A 27,361-nucleotide genomic window follows, 5' to 3' on the forward strand; every position below is an offset into this window, starting at 1 on the left:
TCAGACTTTAACTTTTGTGTGACTGTAGGCAAGCCATTTAACTTCTTAGGGACTCACTTTCCTCATGTGTAAAATGGGGATAATAATAGCATCCACATCACAGGGTTTCTGTGAGGATCAAATGAGATCATACATGTCCAGAATTATTATATAAATGTTAGCTATTAATTTCTTTGGGCTTCAGTTCCTGGTGGCACAGTGAAAAAAGCTCTGGCCTTGGAATCAGTAAGACCTGAGTTCAAATCTGACTTCAGACACTTACTAGCTGTACGACCCTGGACAAGTCGCTTAACCCTGTTTGCCTCAGTTTCCTCATCTTTAAAATGAGCCAGAGAAGGAAATGACAAACAACTCCAGTTTCTTTACCAAGAAAACCCAAAATGGGATCATGAAGGGTAAGACATGACTGAAAAAAGGTAAACAACTACAATAATTAAATCAAGGGTAGAACTGCTACTGGAAAGGATATGGCAGATCTGCTCCTATGGCTCCATTCATAATCCCTGTGACTCCTAGACCCAAACTCTCTCCCCTAGCCTCCATTCTCTTACATGTGTATGCCCCATTAGAATATACCTTCTTGATGGCAAGAAGCATCTAATTTTTGTATCTCTAGTGCCTGGTACCTAGTAAATGCTTAACCATCCCTTCATTCAGATTGATATTTATCTGAGCATATCCCATTTTCATTATTTTCCTGTTCCCTTCCATGACCGTCAGCACATTTTACACTTCAAGATCTAGATGAGGAAGATAAACAATAGATTCAGTCAATCAATAAACATTTATTAAGCACCTACTGTGTGCCAGGCAATAAGCAAAAAGACAGCCCCTGCCCTCAAGGAACTCCTAGCCTAATGGGGGTTGGGACAACAAGTAAACAAACATATACCAATCAGCTATGTACGAGAAGGCTAAGAAATAATTAAACGAGGGGAAGCACTGGAACTAAGAAGGGACTCGATGCTGTTTGACTGCCTTCTCCTTCCTTGGTCGCTGAGTTATTAGGATGCCAGTCTGCTCTAAGCCCCAAAGCCCTGGCATGGAGTTTTGGCTATGAAGCTGAAGGATGGCTTCTTTCCAGGGGAACAACCTCATGCTAGCCAAGAATCTGCCAGAGGCCTGTGAGCAGTTTCTTAGTGTAATTGCTGTCTTGAGTGGGTTTGAAAACTGCTAACGGTTTTAGCAGCTTTGTGCTTTTCTGAAATTGTGGCAAATTTAAGGAACTGTTGTTAATTGCTTCTTCCTGGGGTAAAATGCTGCCACCTCTGCTGGTAAAGAGTACGTTATGAATTCCCTAGCATGAGAGGCTTTTTATGCGTGTATGGAGAGCTTTAGCATTTCATAGAATCATAGAGATGAAGGGCACTTTAAAGGTCATGTACTTTAACCCCTATTCAAGTATGACTCTCTGCTACAACATCTTAGGAACCAGTGCCTTGGTTGGCTGGATACGGTGAAAGGCATGGCATATACTTCCAGGCCTAGTGACATGACATTGAGTGCAGAGGACACTTTGTCCCTATTGGATACAGTTGTTTTTGGAAAGGGATAGTGCCTCTATTGCTAGACCTTGGACCCCTTCCTCACTCGACATGAGAGGAAGCAAAAAGGAGGAAAGGTGATAGCAGAAAAAGCCCAGGGATGTAGAGAGGCAGGTCCTGAAAGAGGAAAATCCCAGTGAGGGAATCCAGGAAGTGGTGGCACAGGGTTGGTTGAAAGAGCTAGGCAGTGAGAGTAGAGGACTACAAGGCACACCATCTGTGGGAAGAGAAAGCACGTTCCCAGATCAACTCTCTGGTGAAAGCCCTGGTTGTCCCATCTGACATTGCCCTGATGGATAGGGAATGCATTACATTCTGTATTCTGTTAGGAGGTTTTTCCTTATCATGAGCTGGGATCTGCCTCTTTATAGATTTCATACATTGTTCCTAGTTATGCCCCCTGGGGACCAAGCAGGACAAATTGAATTTTTCTTCTTAAATATTTGAAAACAGCCATCATGTCTTAATACTTTTGCCAAAGGCTTACCCATTTCCCCTCAGTCTCATGAATTAAGTTGGAGTGTCTCATCTTGACAAGCCCTGAAATACTTTATTGTGACTAATATGGTGTTGTTGGGGGATAGAAGGCACTTGCAAGTCCCTGGAAAGACTCCTGGATCAAGTGTTCTAGTTTTCATAATCTAACCATAGCAGGATTATGAATTTGGAAGAAAAGTGGAATTGACTGGGAATTAGTTTTTGAAAACTCTTTTTGATTATTCAACATATCTCATGGCCATATTCTTCCACGTGATTCCATAACAAACTTAGCCTACCCAGGAAGTGAATTTCTGTTCTTCAGCTTGTTGATATGTGAAGGCTGTTGTTTTCCTAGTTCTAGAGCAGACAATGACATGTAAAGGTAGTTTAATCTTGTACTTCCCAGGAAAGATGGCAGAGACATGGAGGAGGCCTGTAGTAGGCAAAGCAAGAAAGAGAAAATGTCTTTTTTTATGTTGCCATCTTGCTGAAAACAACTACCTTACTCTTGGTAGAGTGTACCCCCAGGCAACATCCACTTGGCCTCTTTCAAGGGCTGCTCTTTTTCCTGTGGATTCTTCTAAGTCAATGATGCATACCTTCAACCCTTCCAGAACTTATCTGAGTTTTGTTTTGAAGAAAACAAAAAGCAAGGGCCTGGAATTCAGAAGACCTGGCTTGTAATCTCAAGGCTACCACTTAATGGGTAGAGATGAACTTGGGATAAATCTCTTCATCTCTGACTCCCTGTTTGCTTGTTTAATGTAATATATACTTTCAAGCCTCAAACCTTGGGGACTCACTTCGGTTCCTAATCATATGTCCTATCTTCTCCCTGTTTGTGCTTCATCTTCTAGCTCTGAATCTTAAACTGGGGGATGGGAGAGGCAAGCAACAATGTTTGTCCTCTGTACATGCCAATGGATGTCCTCTATACACAATACTCTATAAATGTAAAATAATCAAATTTAAGAGCCACTGTTCTATCAGAGATTGGGTCATATTCCTTTGTCATTCACACTTACGAAGCTAAATTGACTGGATTTTCTTCTTTGGCAGGGAGATTAGGGGCAGAGAGGGAGTACATGAACATCATGAACCTTGGCAGGTTAAAGGTTGTGTTACCCATTCTTTGAAAAATACAAAACCATCGAGCATGGAGGGGCATGTGTGTCATTCCTGCTACCAGGGAGGTTGAGGCTGGTGGATCACTTGAGCTTGGGAGTTCTGAGCTGCAGTGGGCTAAGCTAATTGGATTCCTACACTAAGTTTAGAATTAATATGGCAAGCTTCTGGGGGTAGATGTGGAGGGCAGAGTGTGGGTAAGGTCAGAGAGGGCCACCAGCTTGCTCAAGGAGTGGCAGACTTGTCCAGATCAGAACAAGAGCAAAGCAAAGCTCCCCTGTTGATCATATTGGAACAGGTCCATGAGTAGCTCCTGGACATCCAGGAGAGGGGAAGAGAGGAGAGGGGAAGAGGAAGAGGAGAGGAAATTTCTTAATGCCTTCTGGGAGAGACTTTCCCTGCTCACTGTTAGAAAAACTAAAATCTTAGGAAGCATAGCAAATCAGTGGAGGAGACAGAAATAATGAACATAGAGTTTATTATCATCGATTCAACACCATACCCACTGGATCTCATGTTCTTCATTTTAGATTAGCAATTATAGACCTGAAACTCAGGGTGGTTATTTGGTTTTATCCCCTAAACTTACTGAATGAGTTGAAGAGATAAAAAAAAAAAGCTTTTTAAAAGCTATGTGGGAAACCAGTATGGTATTATCCTAGAGCCACACTGATTTTATATGAGTTTTTGAAAAGCCATTACATCTGCCACAAGGTACACGAATGACTCCATGCTTGGCAAAGAGGGTCTTTTTGGGTAGACTCTTTAATATCTGTGGATCAGTGCTGGCTCTTTTGGCACAGGTGGTCCAGAAAGTGAAAGAGGCCAAGAATAGAATCCTTGATCAAGGAAAGGTGGACTTGTTAGACTAGGCAATCTTCTGCAAAACAAAACCCAGACAAGTCCTGGAGGCTGTTGAACCATTGGCTGTGCACCATTGACTTGGAAGAACCCAAGGGAGTAAGAGCAGCACTTAGAAGAAGCCAAGTGGCTATTGTCTGATCCACTTAAGAGAGAATTTGTTGAATGGACATAAGGAGATAAGAAAGGAGAAGGGTTTAAGGGGAATGAAGATAAATGAGACATTACTTGAAAATTCTTTTGAGAACTACTGAAAATTGGCACTACACAAACATCACGCAGAGTAGTTCTTGGTACTCTCCCTCTTCCATGTGCTATTTCCCACCTCCATTAACTGTCAGGTTGTTGGCCTTTGTGTAAACATCTGAAAATAAGCCCACAAGAAGAGAGGGAAACATAGCCACCCCCTGCCTTTGTTCTAATCTCCCTCTCTAGGGCAATGACTAATTGCAGCGTAATCCGAGGTCACTCCAGTTGATAGCAACTCAGCAGAGAGGGGCGAATGCCCTCTGTCAACACTTGGCCACTGATAGACCAGTGTTGTAGAAACACATCGCAACTAGGAAGACTGGGACCTGGGACTCTTTATAGGGCAGCAGAAAGAGTGGCTGCCTCCCAGCTATGACTCAGAGACATGAAGTAATGCATGGAAGACAGCAGAATTCTTTTTCTCCTAGTCCATTAGCACAGATTTGAGTTTTTAGTTTCAAAGAAATTTTTTTTTAGTAATAGAAATATTATTATTAATATATTTTTCTAATTCAAGTCCCTTTAGTTTCTTCAAAGAACTGGAAGGCAAACAAAAATAATCCGGACAATTAGCAGGATATTATTTGGTAAAAAGACACCTTGCCCCTTGAATTCCAGAGCAATCAATGGAATACACAGTCAATTAATATTTATTAAGTGCCTACTATGTGTGAGGCACTGGAGATACAAAGACAAAAACGAAACAATTTCTACCATCGAGGAACTAACAATTTACCAGAGGAGACCTGTACATATGTTATAAATTATGATATATATATGTATAATATATGTACGACACACGCATATATACTATATGTGTGTGTATACATATATACATGTACACACACATATACACACACAAATAAATACAAGTTAACCTGGGATGGGGGAAGGTACTAGAAGTAGGGCAGCTAGGTGGTACAGTGGATAGAGTGTCAGGTCTGGAGACAAGACTCATCTTCCTGAGTTCAAATCTGGCTTCAGATACTTATGGTGTGTGACCCTGGGCAAGTCACTTTACCCTGTTTGATCTAGTTTTCTCATCTGTGAAATGAGGTGGAGAAGGAAATGACAAACCACTCTGGTATCTGTGCCAAGAATACCCCAGATGGGGTTACAAAGAATTGGACTCAAATGAAAATGACTGACCAGCAGCACTAGAAGTGAGAGGAATCAGAAAAGGCTTCAGAAGGTGGCACCTGAGTTTGGAAGGACACTAGGGATTCTAAGAGGTGTAGGTGAGAGATGAGATGCCTTATAGGCACATGGAAATTGGAGTATGGAGGGTGAGGAAGAGCAAGGAAGATGGTTTGGCTGAACTCCATGTAGCACACACAAAGAGAAGCAATGTAGGAAAATCCTGGAGAGATAGATTGTGAAGGCAAGTTGGGAAGGTTTTAAATGCTAGATAGAAGACTTCATACTTAATTCTAGATTGATAGATGGAAGAGACCTTAGATGTCCACAATTTAAGGCTTTTGTTTTGCAGATGAGGAAATGGATGCCAAGGGAACTGAAATGCCTTGCCCAAGACAACAAAAACTCACAAGTAGTAGAGTCAGGATCCCAATGACTCCAAATTCTATTCTGTCTACCCTTGAGTCATCAGTATGACCAAAGGCATGTAGTCAGGGATGAGCACAGTGTATTCATGGGATAGTAAGAAGACAGATAGTATTGGCTAGAGGACAGGGGTGTAATGGTTGTAGAAGCAGAGGGGCTTAAATTATGTAGAGTCTTGAAGGCACAAAGAATTTGGGATTTTATATTCAGAGAAATTGGGAACAGCTTTTGGACAATAAAAAAAGTTTTAAGAAGTTTAAACTCTTAAAAATGCTTCCACCTTCAGAGAAAGAATTGACAGAGTCTTAATTAAGGTCAAAGCATGCTTTTTTCTTTTCTTTCTTCATTTTTCATTTTTTATCTGTGTTTTCTTTTGCAACATGGCTAACATGGAAATGTGTTTTTGCAGCACTGCACATGTATAACCTGTATCAAATAGCTTGTCTTCTCAAGGACGGGGGAGGCAGGGAGAGAATTTGACACTCAGAATTTTACAAAAATGAATGTCAAAAATGTTTACATGTAATCAGGAGAATTTATATATGTACATATATATATATATATATATATATTTTTAAAAGTTTAATTTTCCAGTGGCATACTGTATTGTTGTTGTTGTGTTTGACCTTCATCGCTGAAGAAGACCATGCCATCAGTGAAATAATGACATGACTTGCACTTGATTTTGTTTTGAGTGAGGAAGGGCTGTGCAAGGTCACCAGCCTCACCACTCCTCCTGAGCCATCTGGATCCAGTGACCAGGTATTCATCAGGATGATGGGAGATGACCCAGGATGCACTGGGAGACCTTGGCCCCTTTTTTCCCCTCTAAACTTTACACAAAAGAACTGCTGTATATCATACATGACAAATAGTTATTCAACCTTTCATTGACAAGTTTCAATGAGGACAAAACCACCATGGCCTGAGGCAGCGCATATAATTTCAGGAGAACTCTAATTGTTACGACCTTTTTCCTTCCAGTTAGCCTAAATGTGTCTCTGAAATTTTACCATCATTTCTAGTTTTCTCTAGGGCTAATCAAAACAAGTCTGATGCCTTTTCCACGATTGCCTTTTAGATATCTGAAGCCAGCTGTCATTCCAACTACCCACACTGTGCATTCTTCAGGGTAAAATTCAGTAGTTCCCTTCATGATTTTCAGATGGCATGATTCAAAGGCCTTCACCACCTTGGTTTCATTCTTATAGATGCTCACCAGCTTAATAGGGCACCCAATATTGAACATGGTGGTTTTTTTATTATTTATTTTTAACATAGTTTTTAACAGATAAAGCAATTCCAACTTTTGGACAGGTGATACTTCTTTTTAAAGCATTTACAATATGGACCACAAAAGAAATTTTTTAAAAATATTAACCAACTGAGACACAAATAATACTTATGTTACTAACTTCAGAAGCTCTTGATCTAATTGTCTCCACAGTATTACTAAGAATTAAAGGACCCTAACTTTTTGTTGTTGGTCTAAAACATGGTGTTCTACATACCTTGCCTCTTTTAATGCAGCGTAAGAAGATGTTAATGTTCTCTTAGCTGCCATATCATACTGTATGGATTAGAGTGAGCCTGATGAGAGATGATCAGGATGTGGATGGAATAGTGGCAAGGGAAAAGGAAAGGAATTGCTATATGAGAGACATTTCAAAGGTAGGACTTAGCTGATTAAATATTAAGGATGAATGAAAGGGAGAAGTAAGAAATAATTTCAGTGTTTTGAGACAGAAATAATGGTTTCACCAAGGACAGCAGCTTGAAGAGAAGAGCAGAGGTTGAAAGACTGAGCATTAGTTGAGGTTAAAGGAGGAAGACAGAGAAAAAGCAGTGGGAGACAAGCAGAACTAATTCACTGTGGTGGAGCAGAAACTCTAGGCCTCACTGTTCTGGAATGGAAAGATGAAATAACTGAGGGAGAGAGAAATGAGGATTGGGAAAAGGACTTTAGTGCTGATCGAGATGCGAGTCCTAGGGGACTGGCAGGGGCAGAAATTAATTTGAAGAGGGACAAAGGCAGGAATAGTTGGTAAGTAATTGGTATTTTCCAACCAATGTGGGCAAGCTCATGATGCCACAGAAGCTTATATGCTAAAGATGCCTCGTTAAATCAGGGGCTGCGAGTGGCCTAAGAGGGTTTTACTGCTGAAGCACAGTCATAAATGGGTCATGCTATTGGAAGCTTGACTCCACCGAGAGTGTCAACATTTGATGGGTACTGATTATACAGTCCTAGGGCATGCCTTCTCTTCTACTTTGTTTCCTCCTCCCTTCCCTCCTCCCACCCAAAGGCCCTCTGCCTGTCTGTCCCCTGCACTAACTGATGACAGTCTTTTGACCAGTGCTTCCTCCAACTGTGGACTCACTCCCTGTACTTTTCCTCCTTTTTGTCATTCCTTTTCTTCCTCCCCTACTTCTTCCCCAACCTTATTACTTCAGCAGTAAAAGCTTCCAGGTGTTATTTGGCACATTTGCTCTTTGGTGGCCATTCTACTCTGCCCTCTTCTTGCCCCAGTTGCACAAATCTTTGGGCTCTTTCCCTGGACTGCCAAGAGAAAACCAGAGGGCTGATGGTGAGGAGTAACTACACAAATATTCTTTTCCATCAGTACTGAGTACTGTCCAGCATTTGCTTGATACCCTCTGCACCAGGAAGGCTCGGTTTTGGTCTGGGCTGTTGGTAGATTAGCACATTTGTGAACATAGATGTCATCTCACTGGAGGGTTGATATTGCCAGCCTCTGCTACCCATCATTTTCAAGGCACAGGGAAGGGAGAGGGCATTCTGCGGATCACAACTTCATTTGTATTTATGACTGATATGTCCTACTTCTATCTGAGAATATTATGAAACATTTTTTATTTGCCAAATAGAGAATATTAATACTTCATGACTCACAAGAGGCTGGAGAGTTAATATAAAATAAGTACAAAAAAACCCATAAGACTATCAGACAACAGTTTTACCAATACAGTGATGCATTAAGTGGTATGTGGAGAAAATAGGGAGGATCTCATCACCCTAGGGGCATTTTTTTTCTTGAAGTGAAATTCTTATTCACCTACAGACTGATGTTTGGGGTTTGTAGCCAAAAGTGCCCTAACATTCTGTAGTCCCTGACCCCAAAGTCTGTAGTAATTTCTGTGAAGACCCTAAGAAAAGGAGGGAGGACCTTTGTAAATATTTAGTCTCTTCTTATGTATCTTGGCATTCGTCTCGAGATTTTCCTGCGCTGCTGAATGATCACAGAACATGCAGCATCACCATTGCCAAGAGTCCAGGCCTGGTTTACAGGAGGGGAAATTTGACTAATGTTCTTATCGTTGAAGATAACATTCAAGCATCAAGAACAGTGCTATCCAAACTCGGTCCTCCCCTGGGCACAGATAATGGCATTTTTTATCTGGAATCACCCAGTCTTTTTGACTTGAATTTGCTCGGTATTTGTTTTGTTTCATCCTCTCTCAGTGAAACAAAAAGCAACATTGAAAAGGGGGCTGAAGGGGAGAGAGAGCCATGTCCTGAGCATGGAGTGAACAGAGAAAGAATAGATTGTTTTTTCTGGGCAAAGGAGACAAGGCGGAGGAATTGTAGAACAAAGGAAAGCACTCTATGGTGAAAAGTCCTGACTTTATATTCTTGAGAGAGAAGCACATGGCCTCGTGAATGAAACTAAACATTAAGACTGAGGCTGGTCACTCTGCTCCCTCTCTGCCTTACTGTGGGAGGTGACGAGTTATGGGGTCAGGGTGCAGGTTCAAGATCAGGTCAGGCAAGCCAAGGCAGAGAGAGTAAAGGATAAGAACTTACACACCCTCACCTTATCCTGCTTTCCCTTGGGTAGGCTACTAGATCTTTCTCCATGTTGCTTCCTAAATGCTGGTGTGTGGGAAGGCATTGGTCTTCAGAGGCATATAATCTCAATGCTGAGGGCACCAGTGGGTCATACCAGCTTCCACTTTTCTATGGTACTAACTCTTTCCACATTCATTCAATCAACCAACCAATCAACCAAGCAACAATCGTTTATTAAACATCTTTCAATGTGCTAAGCACTGTGCTAAATGCTGAAGATTCAAAGAAAGGGGGAAAAAAAAAACCACCCTGCAGCTTTCAGATCTCAGGGGAGAAATTACAAAAAGCTCTATAGAAACAAGGGGCAGGTAGTTGGCATATTGAATTGAAGGCTCACCTTCCTGCATTCAAATTTAGCCCCAGACACTTATTAGCTGTGTGACCCCTGAAAAAGTCACTTAACTCTGTTTGCCTCAGTTTCCCTCATCTGTCAAATGAACTGGAAAAGAAATGACAAACCACTCCAGTATCTCTGCCAAGAAAACCCCAAATGGGGTCAAGAAGAATCAGACACAACTAAAAATTGACTGAACCAATAGTAACAAATGTACAAACAATATGATATATATAGGAGAAATTGGAGAAAATCTCAGAGGGAAGACTAAGGTTAAAGAGGACTGGGACAGACTTCTTGTGGGACATTAGTTGAGACCTGAAGGAAGCAAAGGAAGCCAGTAGGTAAAGATGAAGACAGAAAGAGTTCCAGGCATGGGAGACAGCCAGTGAAAATCCCAGAAGTGGGACTGTCAATTGTGAGGAGTTACAAAAACAACAGCGGAGTTGCTGGATCTCAGAGTGCAAGGAGGGGAGTAAGGTGTAAGAAGACAGGTAGGAGGGGCCAGGTTGTAAAGGTTCTTAAAAGCCAAACAAGAAGACAGGATTTTGTACTTGATCCTAGACAGTAGGAAGCCACTGGAGGTGAATGAATGAGAAGAGGGAGGTGGGTCATGCTCAGACCTGCACTTTAGGGAGTAGAGGAGGATAGACTGAAGTAGGGAGAAACTTAAGGCAGAGATACAAATCAGCAGGCTGTGAGCTGATAAAGGCCTGTACCAGAGTACAGGTGGGAATGTCAGAGGCAAGAAGGGCATAGAAAGAGATGTTGGGAAGCTAGAGATGACAAGGTTTAGCAACTGATTAGATATGGAAGAGGGGAGCAATGAGAGAGCGTAGAGTTGAGGGTGATACACAAGTTGTAAGTCTGAGTGACTGGGAGGATGTATACATATAAGTGTATTCAAAACAAGTAAATACACACACATACATTCTCTCTCTCTCCCTCCCTCCCTCCGTCCCTCCCTCCCTCTCCCTCTCTCTCTCTCTCTCTCTCTCTCTCCTCTCTCTCTCTCTCTCTCTCTCTCTCTCTGCTCTCTCTCTCTCTCTCTCTCTCTCTCTCTCTCTCTCACACACACACACACACACCAAGGTTATTTCACAAATTCCTAGATTTCCAAAACCCTTGAACTCCCTATCCAAGCATCACTTACTTGTACTCTTTCACTCCTTTTACTACCACTCTTTACTACCACTTCTTTATCATTGCCTCATACCGCTTATCTTTGGGTCAATCTGTCCACTTGAAGCACAAATCCAACTCCCCCTCCATGTTCTGCCCCCTACACACTCCATATTGCTCACCCAGTGGCTGAATCTCCTTATTTTTCAGTTGTTTTTCAATTATCTCCAATTCTCGGTGACCTCATTTGGGGTTTTTTTGGTAAAGATCCAGGAGCAGTTTTCTATTTCCTTCTCCAGTTTATTTTACAGATGAGGAAACTGAGGCAAACAGGGATTAAGGGACTTGCCCAGGCTGACACAGCTAGTAAGTGTTTGAGGCCTGACACTCAATCCGCTATGCCATCTAGCCGTGCCCCACCACTATGCTAAATAATGATCCACACCATCAATAGCCTTTTGATAACCTGGGGGTTAATTACCAGTTCTGGGCAGCTTCAAGTCTCTGCCTTCAACTTCCTCACCTCTAAAATGGGAGAATTTTGATTAGATAGCCCCTTAGGTCTCTTCTTACTCTACAGTTATGTGTCTATCTGACAGACACAGACTGCTGAGGGGCAAGGAACCCAGTGAGACATTCTTTTTAAAAAAAAAAAATTAATTTTTAGTTTTCATCATCTACTTTTATAAGATTTTGAGTTCTAAATTTTCCCTCCTCCCTCCACTCCTTCCTGAAGATGGCATATAATCTGATATAGGCTATAAATGTGTGATCATATTAAACATATTTCTGCATTAGTTATGTTGTGAAAAAAGAATCAGAATAAAAGAGAAAAACCATGAAAAAGACAGGAATAAAAACAATTTAAAAAAAATAGTATGCTTCAAACTGCATTCAGACTTCATAGTTCTTTTTTTGGATATGAATAGGATTTTCCATCATGAGTCGTTTGGAAATGGCTTAGGTCTTTGCATTACGCAGAAGAGCTAAGTCTAACAAAGTTGGTCATTGCCACAATGTTGCTATTACTGTGTACAATGTTCCCTTGGTTCTGCTCACTTCTCTCAGCATCAGTTCATGCAAGTCTTTCCAGGTTTTTCTGAAATCTGCCTGCTCATCATTTCTTCTAGCACAATAGTGTTCCATTATATTCATTATATTCAACCACAACTTGTTCAGCCATTCCCCAATTGATGAGCATCTCCTCAATTTCCAATTCTTTTCCACCCCAAAAGAGTTGCTATAAATATTTTTGTACATGTGAGTACTTTCCCCTTTTTATGAACTCATTGGGATATAGACCTCATAGTGGTATTGCTGGATCAAAGGGTGTGCCCAGTTTTGTAGCCATTTAGACATAGTTCCAAATTGCTCTCCAGAATGGGTGGATCAGTCCACAACTCCACCAACAATGCATTAGTGTTCCAATTTTCCCACATATCCAACATTTATCATTTTCTTGTTTTGTCATGTTAGCCAATCTGATTGGTGTGAGGGCATACCTCGGAGCCGTTTTAATTTACACTTCTCTAATCAATAGTGATATAGATCATTTTTTCATATGACTAGAAATAGCTTTAATTTCTTCTTCTGAAAACTTTATCAGTTTAGGGAATGACTTGTATTCTTGTAGATTTGACTCAGTTCTCTCTATATATTTTAGAAATGAGGACTTTATCAGATACATTGGTTGTAAAAATTGTTTCCCAGATTTCTGCTTATCTTCTAATTTTGGTTGCATTGACTTTGTGTAAAACCTTTTAAATTTAATGTAATCAAAATTATCCATTTTGCATTTTATCATGTTTTCTTTCTCTTGTTTGGTCATAGTTTCTTTCTTTCTACACAGATCTGATAGGTAAACTATTCCTTGCTCTCTTAATTTGTTTACAGTTTCACCCTTTATATCTAAATTGTATATCCATTTTGACCTTATCTTGGTGTGCTATGTAAGATGTTAGTCTATGCCTACCAGTGAGACATTCTTGAAGTTTATTACTTATCCTTCATTTTGGTATTTTGATTTTTTTAGAGCACAAAATGACTCTAAAATGCCTGACTGTCTATTCTGGATATTATTCTCCCTATTAAAGGAGACCTGGTGGCTGGGATTGAAGTGATGGAAATATTGTGGGAGATATCACACTCTAGCTCAAAGGAAACCCAGGTCACCCAGCTAATATGTGACCGAGATGGGAAATGACCTGAGATCTTCCTAATTGCAAGGCAGGTTCTCTGTGCACTATATTGTGTTACCTTTCACCTAAAGTCATTAGGCAATAGTACTGGGGGAGGGGGGGGTAGAATCATTCATTCATTGATTCACCAACTGTTTATTGAGTTTGCCATCTATGTGCAAATAGTAGTCCTGATGGAACTATTAAGATGAGATATAGCATGCAGCGAGGTTCTACTGTCTCCTTATATCTTCACACACTCTTGTTGTGCAGTCATATCTGAGTCTTCATTACCCCATGGACTGCAGCATGCCAGTACTGTCCACAGGAGTTTTCACAAAGAGGTTTGTTATTTCCTTCTCCAGTGAATTAAGGCAAACAGAGGTTCAATGACTTGCCCAGGGTCACACAGCTGGTAAGTGTCTGAAGCTGGATTTGAACTTGGGTCTTCCTGATTCCAGCCCTAGCACTCTATCCACTTCAGTCACCTAGCTGCTTTCTCCCTACCTGCTGGCTTACTGTTCCCTATCTCCAAACCCCAAGCCTTTGCCTAGGCTATCTCTGATGCCTGGAATGTCCTTCATCCTCACCTCTGCCTTGAATAATCCCTGGATTCCTTCCAGGCTCAGTCAGCACCTCCCTTGGAAGCTTTTCTGGTACCTCAGTTGATAGTGCTTTCTCCCTCTTCAAATTATCTTTTATTTATTTATTTGTTTATGCACTTTATAAACCAATAGAATATCAGCTCTTAGAAGGCATTTTTAAATTTTTTGTCAGTGTATTCATTGCAGGTGCCTACAACATTGTAAGCGTTTAATGAATATACAGTTAGGTGGCACATGGTGGATAAAGTACTGGGCCTAGGGTCAGGTCAGGAAGACCTGAGTTCAAATGTGGGATCAACTACTTATTAGCCACATGACTTTGAGCAAGTCACTTAAAAACAATCAGCATCAACACAAAAAAAAACCCCTCTGCCTCCATTTCCCCATTTCTGAAATGGGAATAAGAAATAGCATCTCTGCCTCCTTGGGTTGTTGCGTGGATCAAATAAGATTTGTAAAGTGCTCAGCAGCACAGTGCCTGGCACATAATAGGTAATACATACATAATTATTATTGTGATTAGATGCATTGAAATGAATTGAATTTTTAAATTTGTCACTTTAGAAAGTGAAAGTTAACCTCTAAGTGACCTGGCATTTGCCCTGTATTCAACTGGTCTGCCCCCCTCTTTCTGGGACTGCCTTAAGAAAACAGCATCATTTCAGGTTTGTTCAGGGTGGGCAGAGTAATCTTCTGTGGCTTGTCAGATGGACACATGTAAGTTTTTAAATGTGGTACTTTTTCTGATGTTCAGTGTGAATATAGCTGAAGACTGGGCTGAAAAGTACATTGAGTGCAACAGCCAGTGATAAAAAATGCCCATTTATTACACACACAAGATGCAAGCTGCTCTTTTAGGTGCTGAAGACAAAATCCCCCCTGCCTTGAGCCATCCCACTTCTGGTCCCTTTGACAAATACGGTAGTTATCATAGGAGACTATGGATCATATGGAAAAGTGATAGAGAAAATCAAAATCCTGAAGGAAAGCAAGTGAACAGGACCCTTAGTGTGCAGAAATAATGCCTAACACATCAGCCCCCTTTGAACTTGGCTTTCACATATGACATCATAATTTTCCCTTTCTCTTTGCACAACCCAGGAATTGTAACAGAAATGCCACCGATGTCAGAATCTCTTCCCATTTAGGCCTTGTCTGATGCAGATACAAAAATATTTGGAAAGGTCTGCTTCATGGGCACCCTGAGAAGTACAGACAGCTGGGTCTTTCATGGGCTGTGCTGAAGCCTCACCTCGAGGCTTTTGTTAGGTAATATCTTCCCACTTTTAAAAGTGGTTGATGTGGTTTTAAAGGGGTCCACCAGTGGGCTACAACAGTAATACATTACTCCCTTCCAAAGCTGTGCCAAGAGTCTGGAGGATAATGCTCTCATCTGGGTTCATTTGGATTCCTTGAGGGAGCAGGTCACTGATATTAGGGTACACTGCTGAACCGGGACCCACCCCTATGGTCAGGGGCCATAACAAGGGAGGATATGTGAGCAAAGGCCTAATAGTGACAGCTAAAGGAGGGAAAGTAGCCTTCCCATTGTCTCAGTTCCAGTGCCTTCTATGGGCAAAGGAACAAATTATTGGAAGAGATGGTGTGATCCTTTTGAAAAGAAAATGGTAAGTCATTAAAATCCTTACATTTGTAGATGGAGAATTTGTGACAGAGAGATTAAGAGATTTGCTTCAAGTATGAATAATAAATCAAAGGCAGAACTAGGATGAACTTCCATAACTATGTCTTTTTAAGGAAAAACCTTTTGACATAAAGAATGTATACATATAAGAAACAGAATGAATGAATAAATTAATACCATCAAATGGTACTTATCAAAAAATTAGTATTACCTATTATAATCCTAGAAAGTATTCAAAATAACAAGTTAGAAGCCATCTTTTGTACCATTTTGGCTCTAGGCCCCAACCCCTGCTTCCTGGCGGATGTGTGATGTTTCATCATTTAAGATTCATTCCCCATTCCCTTCAAAGCTTATATTTTTATAGATCTCCACATTCTCTTTCAGTCACTTATCCTTAACTATGCTGAGCAAGAGAAGATAGAGACTTTTTACTTAGCTCTCTAGGGCGGGGCCATGGCTATTGCTTCCTTTGGGCCAAAAATTGCTATGTGTTTATTTTTATAAACAGAGACAACCTAGAATAGTAGAGAGACAGACAGACTGACAGAGACAGAGAAACAACAGAGGGAGACAGAGAGAGAGAGAGAGAGAGAGAGAGAGAGAGAGAGAGAGAGAGAGAGAGAGAGAGAGAGAGAGAGGAGGGAGAGAGAGGAGAGAGAAATAGAGGGACAGAGGCAGAGAGTAAGCACACTGGCCTTGGAGTCAAGAAAATGAGGGTACAAGTCCCACCTCCCACACATACTGGCTGTGTGATCCTCTCAATGTTCCAGGAAATTAAAATGATAAGTTGTGCATTAACTGTGCAACTACTCATCAGAGATGGTTTCCTTACTAGGAATTCTATTTGCCAGTGAAATTATACATCCAAACAAAAAATTTTTATAGTTTTACTGTGTGTATGCATATATAAAGAAGCAGACCTTTTCTATAAAATAACTGGGCAGCTAGGTGGCGGTAGAGCTTGGAGTCAGGAGGACCTGAGTTCAAATGTGACCTCAGACATTTATTAGTGACCCTGGGCAGGTCACTTAACCCTGTTTGTCTCAGTTTCCTCATCTGTAAAATGAGCTGGAGAAGGAAATGATGAACCACTTCAGTATCTTTGCCAAGAAAACCCCAAAATGGGGTCAGGCATGAAGAGTCAGATACAACTAATCGATTAAACAATAAATGTGTATATATTGTCTCCCCTGTAGAATGGATGATCCCTGAGGGTAGCTGCTGTGATTTCTGTCTTTGTATCACCAGAGCATAACACAGAGTCTGGTTTGTGCTTATTTATTGATTGATCATGGGATCCTAGACTTAGAACTGGAAAGGTCTTTGGAGATTGTCTAGTCCAGGAATTCTGAATCTTTTTTTGTGTCATAGACTTCTTTGGTAGTTTGGTGAAGCCTATGAACCCCTTATCAGAATAATGTTTTTAAATAATTGAAGGAAAAGCTAAAGAAGTTGGTGAAAATAAAGATGTACTGTTTCTCCATCCTAGTTCAAGCACCCCTTGAGATCTCTCCATAGACTGTGGTTAATAATCTTTGGTCTAGTCCAGTCCTTTCCATTTAAGTTCCCTGATTTACCTGTTCACCTGCTCTGTAACTTGTAAAGATATTCTCCAACATGAGATTACAATAAATGGTTCTCTTTTCAGATATGTATTATTATTATTTTTTAAGGATCAACATTACCAGTTAATAAGGCAGGACTATCAAGTCTTTTTTGTAGAGTTATAAATACAAAGACTCACAATGATATTGATGATCAGAACAGCATTTAGCAAATCACTGATATCATGTGACTTCATGTGAGAACTATGCCTTACAGGTGTAATCTAGGTCCATGTATAGATTGCTATTTTGGACAATTGTTCAGTCATGTCCAACTCTGTACTCCAGGGGCTTTTCTTGGCAAAGATATCGGACTGGTTTGCTATTTCCTTCTCTACTGGGTCCCCATTTTTCAAGTGAGTACACTGAGGCAAACAGACACAGCTAAGTGTCTGAGGCCAGATTTGAACTCAGGAAGATGTCTTCCAAGATGGGCGGTCTGTGCACTATGGCACCACCTAGTGCAAGTATATATAGTGTATTATAAAATCTCCCTCTGCTTGGTCAGGCTTCCTATGATCTCTGTGGAATGTGTATTTCTTCATCACTCTGGCCCATAAATCCGTGAAAATGTCTGAACATGGCTCTGTTAGTCTTTAACATGCAAACACATTGTGCAAAAAAGCCAGCTTAAGCCCACTAGCATTTCCTAGCACTCTCTTCTCCAGAACTTTTGCCCCTCCTACTCCTAGCAAACCCTGGGGAGACTGCAGAGCTCTGAAATGTAGCTTACTAAACCACCTATGTGCAGGGTAAGAGCAAGCAAAGGGTTAACTCACTGTGGCAGCAACTCAGGCCAAGGTTCCCTCTGGAAATAGTATCTGAAAGGTTGTAACAAACCCAAAAGGCTAGAGGAAGGGAGGGGGTCCCACTGTCCTACCATTCTTCGGGTCATTTAAGGATAACTTGCAGCTGTGGCCTTACAAGGTCATAAGAAACCTGTAGCAACTGCTAAGAAAAGAGGAGGGTGGAGAGATCCGAATATTTTGGAGAGTTGAAAAAAAAACTCCACCAAATTCCAAAACCCAATAACCTATTCTTCAAATAGAGCATTGGGCGCAATAGGGAAAAAAAATCAGTAGAAAGGCCTGGCCAATCTTTCTCTAGCCTTAAACTCACTATTTAAGGATCCCTAAGGATGCCAGCAGCTAAACAAACATCATGTCCACCCGACAAAGTTTCCCTGATTCAAGCCCAGTGGCGCCTGGCCAGCTTTCGACATCAGCCACTGCTAAATGCTTCTCAGTACAGGACCCAGGAGGGGGATGGTTTGGGAGGCTTCTGTGAATGCTTTCTTTGGTCACTTCATTAAATAGCAGCTGAACTGGGAACCCTGACAGGAGATAAGACCAAATGACTAAGGATGATGCTAAAGATGTTTGATATTTACTCTTGGATGGAAAATCTAGATGGAAGAAAAGATAAGAAAGGACAAAAAAAAGGCCACTTCCTTGGGCCTCTTCTTTGTTTATCATCTCCCTACTGTACTTATCATGTACTAACATGGGGTACAGTTAATCTGTGTTCGTGTCTCATCTCTGTTCTTAACTACAGGCACTGTGATGTCTTATCTAAACTTTATGTCTCCCCCAGAACCCATCATAATGCTCTGCACACTATAAATAGTAAATGTTTTTTGAAATGAATCAAATTGAATGTCAGAACATTTGGGAATTTTCCCAGGGCAGACTAGACCTGTCCCTTTCATTTCCCAAAGTCATCTTTCTAAACATGAATCCCAAGTGACTGGGTGTCCCTCAAGGATCTGCCCTGGACCATCTTCTCTTATTTGGGTGATATCAGCTCCTCCAGGCTCAGTGATTATCTTTATATAAATGACTTCCAAATCTAAAAATACAAATCTACTTCTCTACCCAAAGTTCCAATAACCAGCTGCTTCCTGACTGTTTCACTGGATGTGTCACTGGTATCTCAAACTCAGCATGTCCAAGAAGACAATTTGTTGTTTCCCAGTCTCAGTTTCCCCTTTAAACTAGTTCCCCTTCAGACTTCCCTATGTTTATTAAGTGCACATTATTCTTCTAGTCATCCAGGTTTACAACCTGAAAGCGTCCTTAACTCCTCCCTCTCTTTCAGTCTACCCCCCCATCCAATCAGTTGCCAAATCTTGTTGATTTCATTTATGCCACATATTTCACATGTGCAGAGAGAAGAAAAGTGGGATCCTTGACGTAGTGTGGTATAATAGCCTCAGAATCAGGAGGATGTGAGTTCAATTCTTGCCACTGATAAATTACTAAGTGACCCCAAGCAAGTCATTTAATTCCTCAGTGTCCCCAAACTCCAGGACAATTGCCAACCTGCTTTGGTGGGGATTTTCTTTATCCGAAAACCACTGAAATTTCAGGATGGATCTAAAAGAAATCCCCAGGGTCTTATAGTCAGTGGTTATTAATGCTTGTAGAATTGAAAGACTAGACTTGTGTGCAGTACAAAGAGCTAGTCACAATTATTTTGTATTAGTTCGATATTGTTATTTAGTTGTGTCTATGTCTTCCATGTACGTACCAACATCAGGGCTGTCTTGGAACACAGAGTTATCAGAGATATAAATATTGTCTATTCAACTCATTTTCTGCAGCAATGTACAGGGTTAGATGCTTAGGAAATGTCATCTTCAGCTGGTGGTGACAGCTTTATTTGGGTGTGAATTCCACTTATTTCCACAGGATGTTTGTGGCTTGTAAAGACAGTGTACTTGTTGCGTGAGAAGAAATTCTGCTGCCCTTGAGTCTGCATTTCCAAAGGGTCAGGAAAGGATGGGAGTTGGGGAGAGAGAGAAAGAGCCAAACTGGGAGAGAGAAAACATACAAGGGAGTAGCAGGTGTTCCAGACTGCCAAAAAAAGAATGAATTTTTATTGTTACTCTTTTATTTTGAAAGAATTTAGAGAGGTTTCAAATCTTTACAGAAGAATATTATGTAATAAGTTTATTTTCTTAATCCTTTCAAAGGTGCAGAGCCCAGGGAAAACTTTCTGTAGGAACATTAAAAGAAATAAAAATAAATTTCACAAGAAGCAAGTTTTTCTCTTTTTCTTCTTCCTTCCTTCCTTCCTTTTTCCTTTCCTTTCCTTTATTCCTTCCTTCTTTCCTTCTTCTGTCTTTCCTTCTTCCCTCTCTTCTTTCTTTTCTTCTTTCTTCCTCCCTGTCTTTCTTTCCTTCCTTGCTGCTTTCTTCCTTCCTTTCTTCCTTTTTCCTTCTCCCTTTCTTCCTTCTTTCCTTCCCCTCTCTTTCCTTCCTTCCTCCCTCCTTTCTTCCTTCTTCCTTTTTTCCTTCTCCTTTTCTTCCTTCTTTCCTTCCTCTATATTTCCTTCTTCCCTCCTTTCTTTCTCTTCCTTCCTTCCTTCCTCTCTCGTTCCTCCCTCCTTCTCCCTCCTTCTTTCCTTTCTTCCATAACAGAATCAGTTAATAGGCAGGGGTCTAGAAGAGATTCCAGCATGAAATCCATATTGTGAGGGTTATAGATCAGGTTGTTTATACTTTTCAGTTACAGATCTACTACGGTTAGCATATGTTCCTATGCCATTAACTTCCATTGTCCACTAAATGGCATGAGGGAAACTGAAAAGGGAAATAAGAGGGGTTAGACTCAGGGGGAGAACTGGGAGGATTAGTCTGGTCAAGGAGAAGGACTGTCTCATTCTCTCTTGGAAGGAAGGAGATGGGTGACAACAGAGAAATTATGATATGGGAAGATGAGAAACGAGGGTGCTCATAACAGTTTCATTGCTTTCTCAATAGAGCAAGAGGCAAAATCATTTATTGAGAGATATGGGGATGATGTGAGGAGTTTCATGAGAGAGGAGAAGATTTGGAATGGTTTTTGTGGAGAGTGTGATAGGGATTCAGATAAAGAGAAATATTGTCTTGTAGCAGCGAAGGCCCAGCTGAGGTTACACAGCATGAATTTGCTGAAGACTTAGTCACCTTGATTCTAGGACTTTGTCCAATTGAACTTGGTGATTCCGAAGTAGGAGTAGAAAAGGAGGGTGTTACTCTTGGTCTAGGGATTGGATTAGCAAGGAGAGAACAGGGGAAGGATGGAGAGGGGGGAAGTGTGAGGGGGAGATAACTATGTGGTGCAGTGAATAGAACACAGGATGTAGAGTCAAGAACACTCAAATACAAATCTTGCCAAAAACACTAGCTGGATGACCTTGGGTAAGTTATTTAACACCTCTCTGCCATAGACTCTCAGCTTCTCAGACTTAATGGACTCTCAGGCCCCTTTTAGCTCTAAAGGTATGATCCTATAAATCAGTGCGTCATTGAAATAGCAAACCAGAGAATTAAGGGAGATGAAGGGAGAGCAGGCCATGTGTGCTGACCTGGGAGAACAGGGAGTAGGGGGCTGAAGATTATAATGAGGATAAAGAGAAGTGAAGGAATGAGAAAAGTGGGAAGACAGAAAATTTTGATTAGAAAAAGCAGATTTCAGAGTTCAAGATCTTAGAGGTGGAGCTGTCAGAGGTAATGGTGAGGTCTAAAAAGTGATGACCCCTATGTATCACTATTTATTTTTTTTCATCTCCTTTCCTCTTGAGGGCAGAAACTATTTCTTATTTTGTTTTATGTCCATCACAATGCTTGGTGGTGGTGGTGGTGTTCAGTCATTTTAGTTGTGTCTAACTTTTCATGACACCATTTGGGGTTGAGTGGTTTGCCATTTCTTTCTCCAGCTCATTTCACAAATGAGGAAACGGAGGCAAACAGGAATAAGTGACTTGCCCAGGGTCACACAGCTAATAAGTGTCTGAGGCCAGATTGGAACTAACAAGGATGAGTCCTCCTGTTTCCAGACCCAGCATTCTATCCACTGTGCCACCTAGCTTCCCTTAGTACATAGAAGGTGTTCAATAAATTTTTCTGATTGATTTGACCATCTCCTCGCTGACAAAGTATTTCAAGACCTTCATGCTCATAGAAATACTGAATGGCATATGGTAAAGCTGACCAGTTTCTGTCTTTGTCTAGACCAAAGATGCCCTCTTCACTATCCTGCATGATCTAAGGCCACAGGATCATTTTAATATTGTCGGGTTTTCCAATCGGATCAAAGTATGGCAGGATCGCCTGGTATCAGTGACTCCTAAAAACATCAGGGATAGCAAGGTCTACATTCACCACATGACACCTACTGGAGGTAAAAAATCTTCCTTTTTCTCACCTTTGCTTTGTCATCATGATAAATAAGAAGGTTGTTTTGACCAAGAGGCACATATTTGAAGTCTAAAGTTAACTTCAGGAAATTCAAATTAAGAGATTGCATTTTAAGAGATAATAATTTAAAAACTTGTGTTATTTATGATTATAAATTAAAACCCTACCCCCTACCCCTTACCTTATCTCATCCTCCACTTTGAGATGGTCCATTAAGTTATAAGCAAAAAATTCCTTTAGGTCTGTGAGATCTTCTCTGTCTTTCATTGATCCCTCACAATGAACCTATATTCTAAAATTGTTGGTGGAACCAATAGGATGCCCTATTATTCTGTGTCAAAGAAGGAAGAGGTGGTGGGAACTGTCTAGCCAAGTAATTATCCAAAGGTAGAATTGTAACTGAATGAACAAAGCATGCTTATCTGAGAGATATAAGCTAGGTGCCAAGGGGAAAAATACTGTTTGATGTGGAAGAGGCATAGCTAAGAGGTCATGGTGAGGACAAAATTGGTTGAATGGTCTGGGATTTTTCTTTTGCACAGTGCAGAAACTGGGAACTTCTATTCAGTCAAAAGACGGGCAGAAGAATTCTAAGGAAAGATTGTCTAATCCAAATTGTGTAAATTAAGAGGAGTTTAGGATTTCACCACGTAGATTGAAGAGTAGGGGTGGGAGGTGGGCTTCTAACCATGCAAGGACAGCATAAGCAAAGGCAGAAAAGTGCAGGAAAACATAGGACATGAACATGGTATCATCCTAGTTTGACTGGGACATAAAGAAAATTATCCTAAGATAAAAATGGAATAAAAGAGTGTCAGATTGTGAAAGATAATCCTTCTCAGTCTCCTTTGCTTGATGCTTATCCTGCTCACAGTCTCTAAATGTGGGTGTTCCACAGGGCTCTGTCCTGGTCCTCTTTTTTCCCCCATATACTATTTCACTTAGTGATCTCATTAGTTCCCATGGATTTAATTATCATCTCTTGGGCTAATGATTCTCAAATCTGCCTATTCTGCCCTAACCTCTCTGCAGCCTCTAGGCTTCACAATTTCAACTCCTTTCAGACATCTGAAATTGGATGGGATTTAAGGAGAGAGAAAAAGCTTTGAAACTACCATTTTGGGAAATGAGACAAGAAACCAATAATAGCTGAATAAGATTACCAGACTTCAGTGAGGTGACTCCATATAGGTGTTCATTGTTAGACTTCATGTGGTGTTTGGTTGAATACCATAAATTTATAGTAGCTAAACTTCATAGGAATTTCTCCAAGAACTTTCTCCTGGGAGTAAGAGTGGAAAAAACAATGGTAGGGGTTAGCCAAGGATGAGAATTAATAGATCAGGAACAGAGTAAGTTTAGAAGAGTGAAGGATTCTAGGTTGGTAGCTAGGGAATCTAGGAAGTGACTGGCAAAGGGGTCGAACCTGGATATGAAAACAAGGGAGAGGGCAAAAGATAGAATTAGAAAATCGGGAGGGTTCTCCCTGTAATCAGAGATTACAATAAGGATGAAGAGCAAACTCAGTGTGGAGTAAGGAAGCAGAAGAGGTGAAATAATAGGAGATTGTATGTGGAAAGTAGAATTTTCACTACTTAGAGCATTTGTGTGATAGCAAGATTTAAGATGTAACCATGCTGATAGGTCGCTAAACCAAGGTAGAGAATAGGGTCCCTAAGGTGGATATTAAGGTATGCTACTACAACAATCAGTAGGTCAGGATGCTAGAAGAGTTGTCTGTAGGAACACTGAAATTTCCACGGGTGACATTCTGAAATACATTAAATTTAGTTAGCCTTCTCTGGGGTTTTCATATCCTTACATCCCTATACTCTCATGGATATACAGAGGATATAGACAAGAGTCACAGAGGATAAGAAGGCATGAACAGATCACTACTTGCATGGTTGGAGGAGACTGCCACATAAAAGAATTATTGAGAAAAATCCCCTTTATTTCCAATTAAGGACAGATAGGCTAATTTCTGAGAACTTCAAGCTTTGCTTGAACTTGAGATTCCTTACATCCCAGGCTATATTCCAGGGTAACCTAAAAATGATTGTTGTGTGATGAGGAAATTGGATTTATTATTCCTGTGATATTCCATAGAGATATATCTTCATTATCTTCCCTAGGGATGAACTGAGAAATGGCCTCAGAAAAGACTTGAGAAGTTTGGTTGCAAGTAGGGATTCTTTCATTTATTGCATTTGTTTCTCCAGCATGTAGAACAGTACCTGGAACACAAGAGACATTTAATAAATGCTTATTGATGTATAGATTGGCACAGCCAGATCTTGCAAAATAGATTCTATCCTTTAATGTCTTTTTACTTTTTTTAAACTTTTCTTAATCTCTCCTTCTTTCACAAAAAAATAGTGTAGGTCATTAATACTGACCTTTATAAGATAAAGTCAGTTTTTGAAAAATGGGGAGTTTGGAGTCTAAACTGTGATATTAGTCAGTGGCTTGACTTCAGTGTCTCTAATTTCTATCTCCCACTTGTAGGTAATTCTTCCTTTCCATCTCTAGCATCTAGTTTCTATCTAAATCAGTATTCAGAAAAGAATATAAAATTCATTTATACTAGAGTGTAACTAGATAATCAACCAAAGTGATACAAGTATGAAAGCTAAAGGAATGAAACTTTTTGCTAGAATTTCAGGCAGCTGTAAACAGGTTGGGTGGAGAGAGTTATGTTTTGGGGCATGAGCGTCTTCCTGATGCCTCTGAAACCTTAGTACAGAGTTATTCCCTACACTAGCCATTGATGGAGACCAGTTTTATCTTGTCAATTTTCAATCATTCATTTGCAGTTGATCCACTTCTTGGGCTTTACATGGTATGATTGCCTTCTACCAGTCAACTCACAACTAAATTCTCTGCCTCATCATCAACTGGCTATTGCTTAAGGCAGTGCTTTTTGATCTTTTTGGTCCCAGGACCCCTTTATGCACTTAAAAATTTTGGGAGGGTCCCATAGAACTTTTGTTTGTGTGGAATATATCTATCAATATTTATTGTATTAGAAATTAAAATGGATATATTTTAAAAATATTAACTTAAAATAACAATAATAATTCCATTCCATACAAACATTTTATGAAAAATAGCTATATTTTCCAAACCAATAAAATTTAGTGAGAAGAGTGGCTTTTAAATTAAATTTTTTTTCCAGATAATGTCTGGCTTAATAGAAGACAGCTGGATTCTCATTGAATGCTCCTGCATTCAATCTGTTGCAATCTGTTGTTTTGATTGAAGTATATGGAGAAAATCTGGCCTTACACAGATGTGTAACTGGAAAGGGGAGGGGTAGGCAAATAATATTTCATATTGTTATGAAAATTGTTTTTACCTTAAGGACTCATTGGAAGGGAACCTCAGGGGTCTATGGACTATAGATTGAGAACCACTGAGAAACTTTCTCAGGCTAATATCAATGATAATTTAAGAAATGAAAATTATCATTGTTATTAGCCTGAGAAAGTGTAGCTTATATCCCAAGGTGTATTCCAAGCCAAGCAAAACTGATTTGAAGATTAACCACTCTTTTAAATTACTTATCTATGTCACTTTTCTCTCTCCTCACTATTAGTGGGGATAATTAAGTGGATAATTAAGATTAAGCAGGGATGTAATTAAGATCCTAAGATCCTAGACGTAGACCTAGAAGAGACCCCAGAGGCCATCCAGTAGCTACCCTCTCATTTTACAGATGAGTAACGAAGGCTCAGATTAAATGACTTCCTCAAAGGGACATAGGTTAACAAATGTCAGAAGCAGAATTCAAACTTCTCTGATTGAAGAGGATCCTTCCACAGTAAGCAATCAACATCTCCATAGGAAATGCATAACCTTATTAGAAAACATAAATCAAGACTTGGTTGATAACATTTTGATGCATGCATCCACAGGTACAGACGTCAATGGGGCTCTCCAGAAAGGCATTGAACTGCTTAATGGCCACATAGCCGACAATGACATTGACTCCAAGAGTGTGTCTCTAATTGTCTTCCTGACGGATGGGAAGGCCACAGTGGGAGAGACTCAGTCAAGTAAGATCCTCAGCAACACGAAAGAAGCTGCCCAAGGTCAAGTCTGCATCTTTACCATAGGCATTGGAAATGACGTAGACTTCAAATTGCTGGAGAAGCTGTCGCTAGAGAACTGTGGCATGACTCGGAGGGTGCTGGAGGAGGACAATGCTAAGGAACAGCTGATCGGGTCAGTTTCCTCCTGTCTTCTGTAGGATGGGGATAGAAGAGGGGTCCAGGTGCGTGGATCAGGCATGGATCTAAGTCTTGGATCTGATGAGCACCTGGGAGATTAGGAGGCTGGATGGGACTGCTAGAAATTATAGTTCCATGAGACAATTTTGACTTTTTAAATTTATCTTTTGAAAATCTAGTTTACCTTATCTTTATTCCCTACTCCTCCCTCTAAAACACTTTGAGATGGGCAGGTCAGGAATTCTTTGTTTTCTGCATGGAGATAGTAAAAACAAATCACAACAAAAAGTGAAAAGACATAATGATACAACAACAGTAATTTTAAAGAGAAAAAAACAATAAAAAGAAAGGATTTGCTCTTTCTGTCATAAAACACCTAGTTTGTGGGAGAGAAGAAACTATGACCTTGGTCTCCTCTGCTTTTCCCTGAGAGATCATTTTGTTAAAGGTAGCTTGGCCTGGTGGATAGAGATTTGGTCTCTGAGTCCAGAAGCTCAAGTTCAAGTTCTACCAATGATATATACTGGTTATGTGATCCTGAGCAAGTCACCCAACAAGGCATTTAGAGTTTAAGACAGTTCTCTGGACAGCTCTCTATTGCCATAGGCAGTCTCTCTAAGTTGTAGAGAAAGTGCAGATGTGCATTGGTAGAGGGAGTTCCTCATCTGGGAGTTCCCTTACTCTCCCTGTTCCCCTTTTCCTCCATATGCGTATATACACATGTGTACATGTTTTCTTATATACATATATGCATACATGTGTGT

The 27,361-nt window shown here is 40.4% G+C and overlaps 1 protein-coding gene across 3 annotated transcripts in view; it reads left to right on the forward strand.

Moving 5' to 3' along the window:
- Positions 1 to 27,361, forward strand: part of ITIH5 (inter-alpha-trypsin inhibitor heavy chain 5) — an 87,313-nt gene that overhangs the window by 38,769 nt on the left and 21,183 nt on the right. For all 3 annotated transcript variants that reach the window (XM_072653414.1, XM_072653412.1, XM_072653413.1), the window contains exons 8-9: positions 22,180 to 22,348; positions 26,283 to 26,592. In XM_072653414.1, the coding sequence (XP_072509515.1) occupies positions 22,180 to 22,348; positions 26,283 to 26,592 (479 nt within the window). The remainder of the gene's footprint in view (positions 1 to 22,179; positions 22,349 to 26,282; positions 26,593 to 27,361) is intronic.

Source organism: Notamacropus eugenii, chromosome 3 (genome assembly GCF_028372415.1).
Source record: "Notamacropus eugenii isolate mMacEug1 chromosome 3, mMacEug1.pri_v2, whole genome shotgun sequence".
In the NCBI taxonomy this organism is placed as follows: Eukaryota; Metazoa; Chordata; class Mammalia; order Diprotodontia; family Macropodidae; genus Notamacropus; species Notamacropus eugenii.